The sequence below is a fragment of the Gopherus flavomarginatus genome, chromosome 1 (assembly GCF_025201925.1).
Source record: "Gopherus flavomarginatus isolate rGopFla2 chromosome 1, rGopFla2.mat.asm, whole genome shotgun sequence".
NCBI classification, from domain to species: domain Eukaryota; kingdom Metazoa; phylum Chordata; order Testudines; family Testudinidae; genus Gopherus; species Gopherus flavomarginatus.
The window spans coordinates 187703483-187718234 of record NC_066617.1 but is presented as its reverse complement, the minus strand read 5'-3'; the positions used below and the strand labels follow the sequence as shown (position 1 = coordinate 187718234).

Here is a 14752-nt window from a genome sequence, read left to right as displayed (position 1 = left end):
CTGCAGCCCATCTGTATTTCCATTAGGACAGGCTAGGTAAAACATTTCCCACAGTCCCACCACATCTGCTTCTGACTTGCTAACTGCATGTTCTGCATGTGCTTATGCTGTAAACTAATCACATGATGCCACTATGACCTTTGCCCTTTAACCTTTAGCCTTACTTTACATCCCTGACTACCGATTGGCTGAGGGATTGTCTAATAGAATGCCACACAACCAGTCACAGGATTTCAGCACCACCAGCTCTCACAACAGCTCAGAAAGAAGTGGCAGCCTTTCAGGTTGGTTTTGTTACAACGTTATGTAAAGAGAAGTATTTGTGTTTGTAAGCAGCTTGCTCTGTGGTCCTGATTATAACCATGAAAGAGAGATTACTTCAATCACAATTTACAGTCAAATGTTGTGTCTGTCAATTTAGACTTCACTGAACATGTCATTGTAGTCTATAAAAACATGCTTTTACAAAAAACATCTTATTTGTCCAGGCTGCACAAGAAACCTTTTTAGAGATAATAGGAAAATCTTTCTAGACTTCACATCTTTCAATCTGATTGGAAATCGTACTTTGTAACATTCTCACCCTTCTAATATGATATTGAATTTATTCTCAAATCAGTCTTCACTTTACAGTACAGATTACCTCTGTTGAGCCTCATGAACAGGTTAATATTTTTGCTGAATCATTATTGGATCCCAAGTCCTGTGAGCCAGGTTATAAATTTTATATAAACAGAACCACCAGAAACAGCAAAATTCTCAAGTCCAAACAAATCCTCAAGATGGTATTTCAAAAATTGTTTCAAGTCTGCATACAAACATAATGTAAATAGTATATGTGTGCTGCATGCTATATTGGAAACATAACACATTTTCACTGAACAACAATGAATGTTGTTTCTTTATAAACTCTTTAATTTTAACTTCGTTAAAATAGTACTATTGTAAAATTATGCCATTTTTAAAGTAAAAAAAAATCAAAAAACTTGCACTTAAAGTTAAAGTATGTCATTACATTTAAGCACAAAAGGAAAGAGTTCCAGGGATTTTAACTAGAGGTACATATTTTTTTGGAACCTTTGAAATTCTGTTATAAACTGAAGCAAGCATAGCAATACAGATCAACTTTAGAAATGGTTTCTTTGTAGGTCAGTTTTAATGATGATTCAAAATAAATGTTGAGCTCATACAGCTATAACTGTTTGCCTGTGATTTAAGTAGCCAAAAGTATTCTCACATTTTATGGGAAACAATAACTGATTCTAGTTAGATGGGGAAATAATCTTATTGTGTTGGCAAAAAGAGACAGCGAGATAATATACTGTGGTATTGTACATGTTTGTACTTGCTCTCTAATCTGAGGTGCATTGACACGTATCTTAGAAAATTAGCTCCTCTCCATGCATATTTTCAAGTGCAGACATTTCTATGCCAAGGTATGAGTCAGTATGTGCTAGGTATCAGAAGGCAGTATCAAGCTTTTAAATGTGTTGTTGGTACTGAAATCAGTCCACCTGGCAGATTCTATTCAAGGGCTGGATTCATTCAAATATTTGATTGTAGAATCACTCAAATTCAACGTGAAGAGACCTTTGAATTTCTGGCCTGACTGGCATGGAGAAATAAGTCTTGTAAGGAACAATATTCAAACATAGACTAGACATTACATTCTAGTTCTCTGTTCCTCTGATCAGGCACTGGAGTACTTTTGCTTATAAAGAGTGAGGAGAGGATAAATCCCTTTCCACAAAGAACCATGTGGCCCATATCCACAAGGATCACAGTAGTACAAGTTCCCTCCCCACACTTCCCCTCCCTCTCCCCAAATATGCTCCCTTTCTCCGTACAAGTCATATTCTCCTCAAGCCTCATGTTATTTCTCTCCCTCCCACACTTTTTTCCACCAACCTTGTATTTCTCTCATTTCCTATTTTGTCCTCCATTCATTCCTTGAAGTTTCCTGTCCCTTCTCAAAATCATTCAAGTCTTCCCTCCCTGCATGTATGGCCCTTTAGTTCGCTATCCAGGTCCCTGGCTTTTATCTCACAAATCTCTTTTCTTCTCCCAGATCCCTCTCTCCCAAAGGGCTCTCCTAGACCTTTGTCCCCATCTTCTCAAATCTCTCCTCTCAAACAGCCCCCCCAAGTTTCTGCCTCCCCTTCCCAGTATCCACAAAGTCTCTCAGTACTTGTAATTTCTCCCCAAGGTCGCAGCATCCCATATTCCCCAGCTCTCCTTGCCTAAGGTTCTCTTCTTGTACTTGTGTCCAAGGTGCCCACTTTCCCAGGATCCGCATCACATTCTGGGGTGCAATCCAGACTGATGAGGGGTTGTGTCATTACCTGCCCTGTAACCCTGAGTACCTCAAAATGTTTTGCTTCATCCTGGCATACAAGCCTGCACCAGGAGTACCTGTGTGTTAAGCAGCTCTGACTCAGCAAATCTGATTCCAGGAGCCTGCTTGTTACACCACTGCCACACTCTGTCCTCCACCAGCCTTAATTACATCTGGCAAGATGACCCCAACCCCTGCCCCTAGTCTCAAATTTTCTCAAAACTCTGTGCTCTGCAATGTCTTACCCTTTGCTGCGCCACTCAGCAAGAGATTAAGATTTGTTAGTTCTTTCAATAAAATAAGAAATATAATTTAAAAAAAAATGTTCAAGGCGGTCTTCTTACCAATCTACCTTCCAGAAAGATGGCTAAGTTCCCCCTTGGTCAGGATCTCCCACAAAGTCCAAAGTGCTCAGTTCCTTTGTCGTCTTAGGTGAAAGATCCCTTGTCGTTCTTTGCCCCTCTCTTTTATAGTCCAGTGCACCTTTGAAATGGATTGTTCTGAAATTACCCACCCCACCCCCCAGGGTAAAATTCATTTAAGGCAACATGGAGTCTGGTGGTGAAGGAAGTTCCATGCTGGTTTCTTCTCCTGCTAGTGTTTGCTAAAATGCAAATTGATTTGTTTACTGCAATCTTCTCCCCCTGCTGTGGTGCTCAGTAGTGCTCCCCTTGTTGGCTTGATGGTCCTGAGCACCTTCTATGTAATTTACATACATGTTGTCTCGTATTGTATATTGAAAACACCTTCAAAGTGGCAGAACCATATTCCTTTGTCTAGGGTAGGCTAACTTTAGCTCTGCCACTTTGATAACACAATATCCAATATGTGAACCTCTTGCATTGGTATGTTATTAGGGTCACACACACCTATGCCTATCCTCAATGTTCAAGGTCTCCCCTGCCTTTCCTTGCCCCAACTTCCTTCCTTGTTCTTGTCTCCCACAGATTCCTTCCTCCCTATTGTGATGGCTTGAGTGATGATTGATTTACCTCTCTTGTAATCTCATAGGAATGGGAATATCAGACAACAGAGTGGCGTGGGGCAGGGAGGTTGGGGGGAACGACAGGGGGATTGGAACAACCATCTCTTTTATACGTCCTACCTCCCAAAATTGCATTTACCACAGGGAAAGAGAGAATAAAATACAATAGAAACTCAGAGTTATGGACACCTCAGGAATGGACATTGTCCATAACTCTTAAATGTTTGTGACTCTGACCAAGCCGTTATGGGATGCTCCTCAGGGCAGACTGCTCGGAGTGGGATCTCACAGCTCTGCAGTGGCTGCCTGGCAAGTGGTGATGGGGGCAGGCAGCTGGTTCTAGCCCCCTGGCTAAAAGGGTGATGAGTGAGGCAACCTAGGGCACTACAGTGTCAATGGGTGCATGGTGCAAACTGTAGCCCTTTAAAACTGAGCTGCTCCTCCAGAGCTCAGAATGCAGGCAGGAGCTCGGACTCCAGCTCCAGCAGCTTTCACTCCAGGCCAGGTTTCAGTAGCAGCTCAGGAAGTTTCTTTCCCAGGCTCTGAGCTTGCAAGCTTGTTCCCCTCCCAGATAGGGGTGAGCGGGAGAAGGAGGGAAAAACAACCTTCACCACCTCCAACCTGTAAGTGGCTGTTCCGCATTGTGACGAGTAGGGGGTGAGGGTGCCCCCCTTTAAGATGCAATACAGTACAGCACTGTATTTGCTGGTTTGTTTGTTTTTGTCTCCGCTGCTGCCTGATAGCTTATTTTCGGTTCCCCATGGTGTCCAGTTGACTGGTTAGTCCCTATCTCTGGTGTTCGTATCTTTGAGGTTGTACTATAAAGGGAGGACAAAGGAAAGAAAAGGGGTAGAGAAGAAGGAGTAAGTAAAGAAGTGATGTGTGAAAAATGACTGGTTTCCACTAAACAAAGAGTGATTCAAATGGAAGTAGCACAAAAAGATTGAAAAGAGCAATGGAAAGTGTGGATGAAAAAGGGTACAAGGCAAGGAACAAAAGAGGGAAAAAGAGGGAGAAAAGCAAGGAATATTACCCACCTCATTTCCACCTGCATCTTCCCAGTTTTGAGTTGCACATCCAATTGTAGTGCCCATTGTCCACAAGCTAGTCGCATGCCTCCTACAAAATAAGCCATGTGAAGCATACTCTCCTAAAACATTTTGAAAGGCTCATTGATTCTTTTTTTTAATTAAACTTGCTCATACCATTTCAGCAGAAGTCCAGTTACTTCTACCTTTACGTTTTGACAACCATGCTTGTCATTCTGTCTGAAAGAAATTGACTCTAATGGCAAAGTTTTAGGTTCTGTCCTTAACCTCTCTGTTTTCCACAGAAAGAGATTATGCAAAACAGTCTTATAAATACACTGAAATCTGACATTTGAAAGAATATGCTGTGGTCTATTATTTTTTCCAACAATGAATGCATGGAGGCTTAAAGCAGACATGAATAAATCAATACATATATTTTTGATAAAGAAAAACTATGTTTCTGCCTTATTCAGTTTATGCACCATTGTGATGAGGTTTTATGGGGTTCATATTTTTAAAAGAAGCAATTTTCAGCAATTATGCAGAATATTTTCCCATTTCATCTTGTTATCATTTAGAACCTTAAAACAACCTTAACATGTTGATGCTGATGTTGCTAAGATATAAATACATCTTCTTTTTTTGGGTATGCCATCTGGACTCAGATTTCTTCCAAAGAAGTGTACAAAGCCAACATATTTCTTTCCATTATATTTCTGTAACGTTTGTTGATTTTACAGGTGGGAAAGGAGGAAAAAAGAAGAAAAACAAAAATACTTCCAAGCCCCAGAAAAATAATGGGTCTAACTGGGCCAATATTCCTCTACCACCTCCTCCAGTGCAGCCGCTCCCAGGCACAGAGCTAGAGCACTATGGAGAGGACCAGCAAGAAGCAGGGTGAGGCCTTTTCTTCTTTTGACACAATCAGTAGTTCTTTATCACAGTCAATCTTGTCTTAATGTGAATAAAACATCCTTATCTTAGACTGTCTGCAAGCCATGGCAATGAATTCCCAGTTATGATATTGCTTATTATTTGGTATAAAATATACCACCTCTGTGAAATAAGGGCCTTATCCTGCAACCTTTCATCATGTAAATTGTCTTAATGAAGTCCAGAGTGTCTGCTTCCACGAGTAATGGTTAGATGTTCAAGTCTCATAGATTCTCTTCAGAGTGTCTCAAAAGGGCACCAAGAACAACCTTGCGTCATAATGATTTAGAGCTGATTCTGCTACCCTTACTCATGCGAAGTTGTACCTTACTCTGCAACTAGCTCCACTGAAGTCAATTGGGCTTCTTGCAGAGGAAGGGCAGCAGAATCTGTCTCTTCATCTTTTCTAAAGTCTGGCAATAGATTAATCACGAAAGAGACACCAAAATGGAATAAGTTGAGAAGACCTGCCAGTCGATGATACTCAGCTTGCAGAACTGAAAAAGGAGCTCAGTTATAGAAACACTATATGGGTGAGTTTCCGGAGTTTAAACATGCATCTTGACATTTTAAACCTCTTTGGATTGCTAAAAATCATTCCCAGGGACAGAAAAGCATGCCACAGACATTTTTAAATGGGAGTGGACATTTTATGTAAAGAAAAACAACTCTGTGATTTGTTTTCATAACTTATGTATTTAACATTTTTTAGGAGAACAATCACAATGTAACAAAAAAGAAATTATAACAAATGTAGGAAAACAGATGGAAATGTTCAAATTCATCTGTGGTGGAGCCTGTGGAAGTCAATGGAGCACCATCAGGGATAAATTTGGCCCATCTGTCTGTATTGATAACCCAGTATTTTCAGATCATGAGAAATAATTTTAAAAATAATCATAGTACCCTACCTCTTCCTTTTTTTTAAGTTAGAAGCTAATCCTCTTGTTCCCCTTGTCCTAGAGAAAGGTCATGAAATATTTAATGAATCATCTCCCAAAGCTACGGTTGATTTAAGTTATGTTAATACATTTTAATAGGCAAACCATATATTGTTTGTATATTTTCCGGTGTTGGCATATTACCAGAATACATACCAAACTTTTTAAAGCTCACTCTTTCCCCATCCCACTGAGGAATCCTGCAATCTAGCCTTCTTTTCCCCCATCCCACTCCCTTACCTTCCCAACAGGCCCACACTTCCCCACCCTCTCTGAGGCCTTCCATAAACTTCTTTCTCTTTCTCCATTAACATGCTACCCTCAGCTTCCCCTCTTCTCCTAGTCACCAGGCATAGCAACTACTTTCTTCTTCTTTTCCTGCAATTCCTCAATAGGTCTCAGCTTCCTCCCTCTCACCCTATGATCTTGCAGGAGTTAATTACCCATTCTCTTGGTTCATATATTTCTTTCTCACCTCACAGTTTTTCTTGTCCCTGACTCTGCAACACATTTCCTTAATTTTCCTTCCTACCTGTTCCCCTTTTCATCCACACATTGATCTCTAGTGCCAGCATCTTTATCAACACTTATTATTGATACAACCTCTTATTGTGTGGCAAAACTGTTCTGGCCTCTTCTTTCTAGGGCACTAGTCCCAAAAGAAGAATTCACATTGCCATATTCTGGGTTCTGTAACTCAGAATAGGAATACTGAATATGGATGTGACTGTGGCCTAATAGAGAGACTGCCACAGAGCTTTGCCCCCTCAGTCCAGAAATGGACTCTGCACCTTTAAGAGGAGGAGGTGGGAGTTGGCTGGCTGGCTGAATGAAGGGAACAGTGCTTTATGGCTTGGGGTGGGTGGAGAGGAAAACTGCTGCAGGAGGGGCAAGGGGCAAGTGTGGTGACACTGATTCATCCCCTGGGAACCAGATGGGTGGAAGAGTTTAAAAGGGGTAGCCCTGTGTGTGAAGCCCCCCGCCACACTTTTACACAGAGCAGGCTGGGGCAGTGATCAGTCAATTCCAGATAGGTGGGTGGAAAAGGAGGCTACTGGAGATTAATATGTTGTGCAGGAGCTGGAGCCTATTAGAATGTCATGGGAAAAGAAAGAAGTTGTTAGTTACTGAAATGGAAAGAAATGTTATTTGCACTATTTGATATGGGCACAAAAGTTTTGATATGGTTCCTTTCAGAAAATGGGCAAAGGCTTGGACCCATGCTTATGTTTCCCCCTACAATCTGGCATAAACAGTATACTGTTAGTTAATCTCTATCCTGCTCACAAAGATCTACAGGTCCCTTTAAGCCACCCTCCCTCCAAAATACCAAATTGTAGGTGATCAAATAAATCTAAAATATTGTCTTTAAGCCAGGTTCTGCTGTCCTTATTCACATTTAATAGTATCCAGCTCCATGAATTTATGGGATGACTTCCAGAGTGAGATTCCATTCAGCCTGAGTAAGCATGCCAGAATCAGTAATACTCCTTACTATACCTAGAGTTGCACTATACTTGCATTTTTCAGGTAAAAAGTTTGCACCCCAAATTTCATGCAGCTCTATTTCCTATATATATTTTGGACTTCAAAGTACTGTCTATATTTAAGGATTTTTTCCAAAAATGCAATCTACTTTAATAGAGTACTATACAAATTTAAGATATGATAAATAATAATAATTCTCTGGATCAGCTTAGTTTTTAAATTTTTTTTAAAATCAATGTCTGCTAATATTTAACTAAATTAATTCCACAATAATAGGCAAACCACTTCCATCTTCTTTAAAGATGACAAACTGATAAATAAGACAGGTGAATTGAAGTACCATCTAGAGAAAGCCTTTGTGACACAGGGCTTGACCTCTTAGTTGCATAAAATATCTGTTATCTAGATGGAAGAAATTATATTAGTCACCAAGACAACACTGGTTATTTAAGGGTAGAGTAATCAGGGCTATTGACAGCACACTTTCAAGTTCCACACAATTCAGGCTCAGTTTTTGCTGTGTTTATCTTTCAAATTACATTTTTCAGTTAGTTATAATGTCACATTGATAGTAATGGCAACCAGACTTTCTAAAGTACATCAAAATGACCAAAAAAAAAAAAAAGATTAAATGTATAGACCAGATCTGCAGCTGGAATAAATAGACACAGCTCCATTTAAATTAGTAGAGTTATGCTGATTTATACCAGCTGCGGATGTAGCCAGTACATTTTTGGCCTTTTGCATCTTTTTTCTTTCAACCTCTAAAGTCAAATGAAAGTGCAAACTCAAGATTGTATTTCCTATATCAGCTTTAATATTGACATGTTGGAAAAAAATTGCTTAGATTTTTATTTTTATATTTTTATTCATCTTAATTCATTTGATTTCTAACATAAATACCCACCATAACATTACATTTTAACTTTTAAAATCACATATTTGGAAATAACCATGTTGCACAGGAAAACTGAATCCATTCAGACAGGCCTTGCAATGTGATCTGAAGATGAACAAACTTATACCAGCAGGACAGTATCCTGGAGAGTGCTCAACTTCCAACCCTCTCCTCTCCCTAATTCCTGAGTTTCCATTTATAGGCACTTACCATGAGCATCCTAACTAAACTCAACTGCAAAGGATTTTATACATCAAAGTTAACACATTAAATTGCACCTGGAGACCTATAGGTAGGCAGCAGCCTGTGAAGCACATGTATATTATAATCTACATTAGCCTCATCATTAAATTATCAGGCAGCAACCTTGTGCACTAGATTAAGTTTCCAGATTGTTTTCAAGCGTAGCATCAGATGAAGTACATTATAGTAATCCAGTCCAGAACTAACTGTTGTGATGCCTGTAACCAAGACCAATGGTCATGGTCACCTAACCAACCTCTTCGCTCTTTACCGCTCTCTAGGTGTGTACAAGGGCCTAAAATCGGTCCCACGCTCCCCCAAACGCTTGTTACATAAACTGGATATATTGGGCCAAATTCTCCAGTTCACTAAGGCCATTTTGTGCCACTAAGGTACTTCACACAAATGGCCTTAAAATGGCCAAAGATAGCCAGTGGAGATTTCCCCCTGTACAGGGGAACTCCCTGCTCATGGAGATGATTGCCACGTGCTGTGCCAGGCACCTGCAACACAAGTGGATAGAGGAGGTGTGCCAGTAGTGGGGTGAGGAAGCAGTGTGGCATAGCAGAGCTCCACGATGCCATATTCTCCAGTGACCTAACTTAGTACCACTCTTGTGTGGCTCCAACTTGCACTGGAGTTGAGTGGCTAAGGATTATAAAATAGCTTCAGCTGACTACCTGTTGCTGCTCCCCAACCTTTCCTTTTGCCTCAGCTATGCTGGACGAGATAAAGAATCTGTCCTGTTCTCTTAATTGAGGGAGGAGACATCATCTCCGAATCAAAGCAGACTTTTGTATGGTGTTGGCTATTGGGCAAGATATTCAGAAAGACAATGTGTGTGGATATTTCCAGCTTTCTTTCCTGATCTTCTTCTAACACCATCTCCATTCCCTTTTGTCTTCTCTAACTTTTCATAGTTCCCCCACATACCCTTTGTACCTTCTCTCCTTTCCCTGAACTACTGTCAGTCAAGCACCCTCCCAATTCCCCTTCTCTAGAAACTGTATTTTTCTCCTTGTTTTAGTTAATAATCTGGACAGTGGCTGGATTGAACATCGATTGTTTAATTATTATTACCTTTTATTTTTAGTATTTGTTTTCAGTGTTTAATTTTATCACTAATAATATACATCATTCCACCCAACCCCAGTAATGAAACCCTTCGTGCAGACAGGTAGTTATAAGACACGTTTAATTATTGTTATTGATTATTCCTAACTAGAAATAAAAAGGAAATATTACTTAGTTGTGATAGTAATGTAATTGTTAATCATATTGCTTCTTGAGGAAAAAGTAATGAAGGTAATAATATAATACTCTTTTAGTTCAAATACATCCTTTTGGACAACACCTGAAGACAGGGACCTTCCTTGCTTGAAAGATTGTGTATTATAACAAATCTGCGGTGTAAAGACCAACCTATCATATTGTGTATCTTATCTAAGTCATATTGTAAGGAGAGGGCGACATGTCAATGGAGAATATATTAGTTCGTTAACAGCCAAATATAAATAGATTAAAACACATAAGACTATAAAGTGGCAACAGTAATGGGAACATACAGATTTTGGGTTTTCCAGGATGAGTTTCAGACATGGACTTTAGCTTTACTGGAATGAAAGATACAACTTCTGTTTTTAGCCTTGATGAGTCACAATATATTAGACCCTAAACTTTTCTTTGGGCCAGGACTGAGTATTACACTCAGACCAACGTAATTCTAGCTTAGAATTTCTTATATGAGAAGAATGAAAGTAGGAAATATTTTTGGCATAATTTTTAAAAAATTTGTGGCACTATGTTGATATTTAGAAATTTAGAATGTCATCTAAGCAGTCCCAACAGAGATTATTTAGTTGCTGAGGTGCTAGCAGAGAGGCCTAGGTGCATGATAAATGCAGTTTGTCAGATGGCTCTGTAATTTATCATGTGTATATAACCTCTTCTTGTGCTTGGGGTGAATTGGGTGTGTTGCTGTTGTATGCATTTAATACTTTTTCTAGGTTGCATAAAATACACAAAGGCAGTGTACGCAGTTTACAACCTTTGTGGAAACCATAACTTTTGAATTCACTACATATAGTGCACTGAAAGCCAAAGATGTAATTATGTATTAATGAACACTAGTATTTTACATTTAGAGCCATATTCCCTTCCCTGTTTCTGGCTCCTTTGTAATGAGCATGCAGCAAAAAGGGGCTGGAATGTGGACCAAAGGGCAAATTTTTAAAAGTATTTAGATGTCTAAAGATGCAGATAGGCACCTAGTGGAAGTTTCAGAGACACTTAGGCACCCATCTCCAATGGGAGCTGGGCATCTAGGCACTATTGAAAATCCTGCTGCGTGCCTAAATACCTTTTTTAAAATATGGCCCTAAGGGTATGTCCACACTGCACTCTAAATCCCATGGCACCTCCAGCCTAAGCTCTACACTGCTCTTTTTAATGCTGTAGCATGAGCCTGAGTTTGTAGACCCAGGCACTGAGACTTGCTGCCAGGAGTTTTAAAACCCAGCGTAGACATATCCTAAGTGTCCAGCTGAGAATTTCCTCAAGGTAGAGATTTTTGTTTACATCACACCAGAATAGACATCTCCTGTGGCAGCCACCTTCCCTCACCCCTACACCTGGGCTATATTAGGGTAGTGTAGCGTGGAGCAGGCTATAGAACAGCATGTGAAAAGGCTGCTTGCCTTTCCAGTTACGATTAATTTACCAACCGGGAGGGAGTAATGACTTGGTTATTTATAGAATGATGGTAACAACAAATCTTCCAAATGTCTCTTGGTATGGTCACTGCTTTGGGGATGCAAGAAGATATCTAATATATGCTTGTTAGAAGGAGGGTGGAAGTAAGAAAATGCTATGCCTAAATATTAGAGTTCATTCACTGTCTTTTAATCAGTAGCCTGAGTTTTCATGTCTAGATGCAGGTAAATCTTTAATTCATTCTCTTAGCTTAATAGTCCAGAAAGTGAGTTAGTTCATTTCCTTTGGTAATTGTGAAGTAATGTTATCTGATTAATATTAAAAAACATGGTAATAGACATGTGGTTTGTTGTACCAAATTGTGTTCCAGTTGCATAGATAGTATGAGCCATAGAAACAAAGCCAATGTGACAAATTTCAGCAATTATTGCCTTACTTATATTTAAAATAATAATTAAGACTCAAACTACATGTCAGGTGGGCATGTCCCATAAACATCTACACAATGACCTCATTATCCACCTTCAAATCTCTCCTCAAAAGTCACCTTTTCTGAGTTTGTACAGCACCTAGCACAATGGAGTCTAGCCTATAACTAGGGCTCTACAGTAATGTCAATAATAAATAGTAATAATAAAGAGGTGCGTCTTTCCCTCTAGTGTAGTGAAGAGGCTAGTTTTGGTTGATACTAAATTTACATTATCTTGATTTCAGATATGACAGTGATGGTTGGTGTCCTCCTTTACCGGTTCAGACATACTTACACCAGGGCCTGGAGGATGAGCTTGAAGAAGATGATGACAGAGTGCCTACACCACCTGTCCGAGGGGTGGCCTCCTCACCAGCAATCTCCTTTGGGCAACAGTCCACTGCAACTCTCACACCTTCTCCACGAGAGGAAATGCAGCCAATGCTTCAAGCCCACCTTGATGAATTAACCAGGGCCTACCAGTTTGACATAGCAAAGCAAACATGGTAAATGTTTGAGTTAGACACATGTAATTTTAGAAAATGATACTGTAATAATACAGTATCCAGTGCCAAAATCCTTTTTACTACACAACAAATGAAACTGTTAATTGAAAAAATATATATATTAAAAAGAGTATCTCTATGGTATGAAAATGGAGCCTAAAAATTGGTAGTGTATTCAATTTGTGTTAAAATACATCTAAAGATGATATTCATCTGGAATGTTGGTATATGCCAATTGATTAACCCCATCAACAGGTAACTTTTATCCACACATTTCAGGATAGCAAATAAATTGAATTTTTCAGGGCTTTGGAAATAACAAGACACTTAATCACTGTTTAAACTTCAGGTCAGTCACCTTCAGTATCAATACAACTGTTATTTTTCTGGACAATTAGCTTCATTCACATTTACGTGAGACTGAAGTATCCACACAGCTAAGAATTTTGATAGTATGTTGAAATAGCACCTCTAATTTTAATAAGAAGATAATAGAAACAGCAGGAAGAAAGTTGTTAAATTACACAGACTGGATCTAGTCTATTAGAATGTTTTTCGCTTATTCAAAGGACGAAGAAACAAATATCACTCACATTTTCACTATAAAACAAACATTAGAAGCAATCTCTTCAGGGACTAAAAAAGAACTTTTCATCTGCACAGGACAAGAACTGAAGGCCAGTTGCTTTCTGGGTGTCCCCTAAGTAATAGTTGTCCTTTTAAAACTTTTCCATCTATAGAAAATGAAAAGAGCCTGAGAATCTGAGAAGATAAAGTTCAGCTAGTTACTGAATGACACTTCACCAGCGAAGAAGCAGACATGCTTCATTGGCAAACAAAGGTCACAACTATATTCAACATTTGCCATCATAAATAGAACAGACAGGTAGACAATCCATGCCAAATCAAAGCCAGCTGTTTTCTCTTGGAAGCCTCTAGGCTCATTTACAAGCTGCATTCAATCCACAGGGTAATTAGGCCCTACTGCAGTGCCACATTGCCTAGTATAGGCCCTAGCCTGTCCAGGGGACTGGCCCAAATCTGAGGCAGCAGCTCATCCTGGCCCATTCCAGTATCTGACTTGAGCCAGCATACAAATGTATGTCCTGCCTATGAAGACTGTAATTTGCAGGTTTTATGCTTCCAATGGCCTGAAAACTGCAGGTGCCATTTTGGTGTCAGATGACACTGTGAATCTTATTATGACATCTATGCTTTTTGGGCTATACACCTGATTTTAGCTTATAAAAATACACCTGTATAAATATACATAATACCCATAGTCCATATACACTAACCAAAAGTTAATTCTCTCTTGCCAACTAAAGCCCTTTTATACCAGCAGGCAGGCAAAATTGCTCAGTAAGTGCCCTTCACAACTTCCAAATAAGGGGTAGGGAGGCCATTTTGGAATGTTGCTATCCAGTGACCACACCTGCTTCACATAGCCTGTTCAAGTGCAATCAGATGACCCAATGTGGCCTACTGCTGGTGCAAGTTAAATATTCCAAGTCCTAGCCTCCCTATCCAGTTCACTGTGGGATCTATTTTTTTGACAATAAGGAGACCAGTTCTGGGCTTTCTACCATGCTGACCAATCATGAATAAGGATCCACTTTACAGATTGCAAACAGTCAAGCAAAGTCATAACTGGCTTCTGAGAACCCCCTACTGGCCTGTCATGGCGCCCACTCAAACAGAATTGCTCAAGAAAGCAGTTCACAGCTAAGAGACTGGGTCCTGCTCCCCTTATTAGAGTTGCTGCAGAGTTAGGATCCACAGATTTCAAAATCAGTGTTGTGAAGGATCACAATAATGATCTCATTGTGTTCTAGGTAAATTAGTTCTAGTTGGGCAAACTAAGTACATGCTTGCTGAAGATGAGATACAATCCATATTACCTGAAAACTCTTCTTCAGGCTGAATTCTATGTAATAACATCTAGTTTGGGTGGGAAAAAATGTCCTCTTCCTGCAGTACTAGTTGAATTTGAAAGCTTTTGGCTTGTATTGAGAGGAAGAATGTTCCAACGGTTTGGGCACTAGCCTGTATCCCAGGAGACCCTGCTCTGCCATAGACTTCCTATGTGACTTTGGGCAACTCACTAATTCTCTTTGTGCCTCAGTTTTCCATCTGTAATATGGGGTAATAGCAATTCTCCACATCACTGAGGTTGTATTAAGGAGAAATACATTAAAAGGTAGCGCTCAG

At 39.7% G+C, this 14752-nt stretch overlaps 2 protein-coding genes across 23 annotated transcripts in view; one reads left to right on the top strand and one right to left on the bottom strand.

Moving 5' to 3' along the window:
- LOC127054628 (uncharacterized) overlaps positions 1-14752 on the bottom strand; it is a 600194-nt gene that overhangs the window by 321866 nt on the left and 263576 nt on the right. The window lies entirely within an intron of this gene.
- Positions 1-14752, top strand: part of ROBO2 (roundabout guidance receptor 2) — a 1593247-nt gene that overhangs the window by 1547380 nt on the left and 31115 nt on the right. For 14 of the 22 annotated variants that reach the window (XM_050956226.1, XM_050956216.1, XM_050956300.1 and 11 more), the window contains 3 exons: positions 159-284; positions 5092-5248; positions 12281-12541. In XM_050956226.1, coding sequence (XP_050812183.1) covers positions 159-284; positions 5092-5248; positions 12281-12541 — 544 coding nt within the window. The remainder of the gene's footprint in view (positions 1-158; positions 285-5091; positions 5249-12280; positions 12542-14752) is intronic. The other 8 variants (XM_050956330.1, XM_050956254.1, XM_050956386.1 and 5 more) reach the window with 1 other exon arrangement.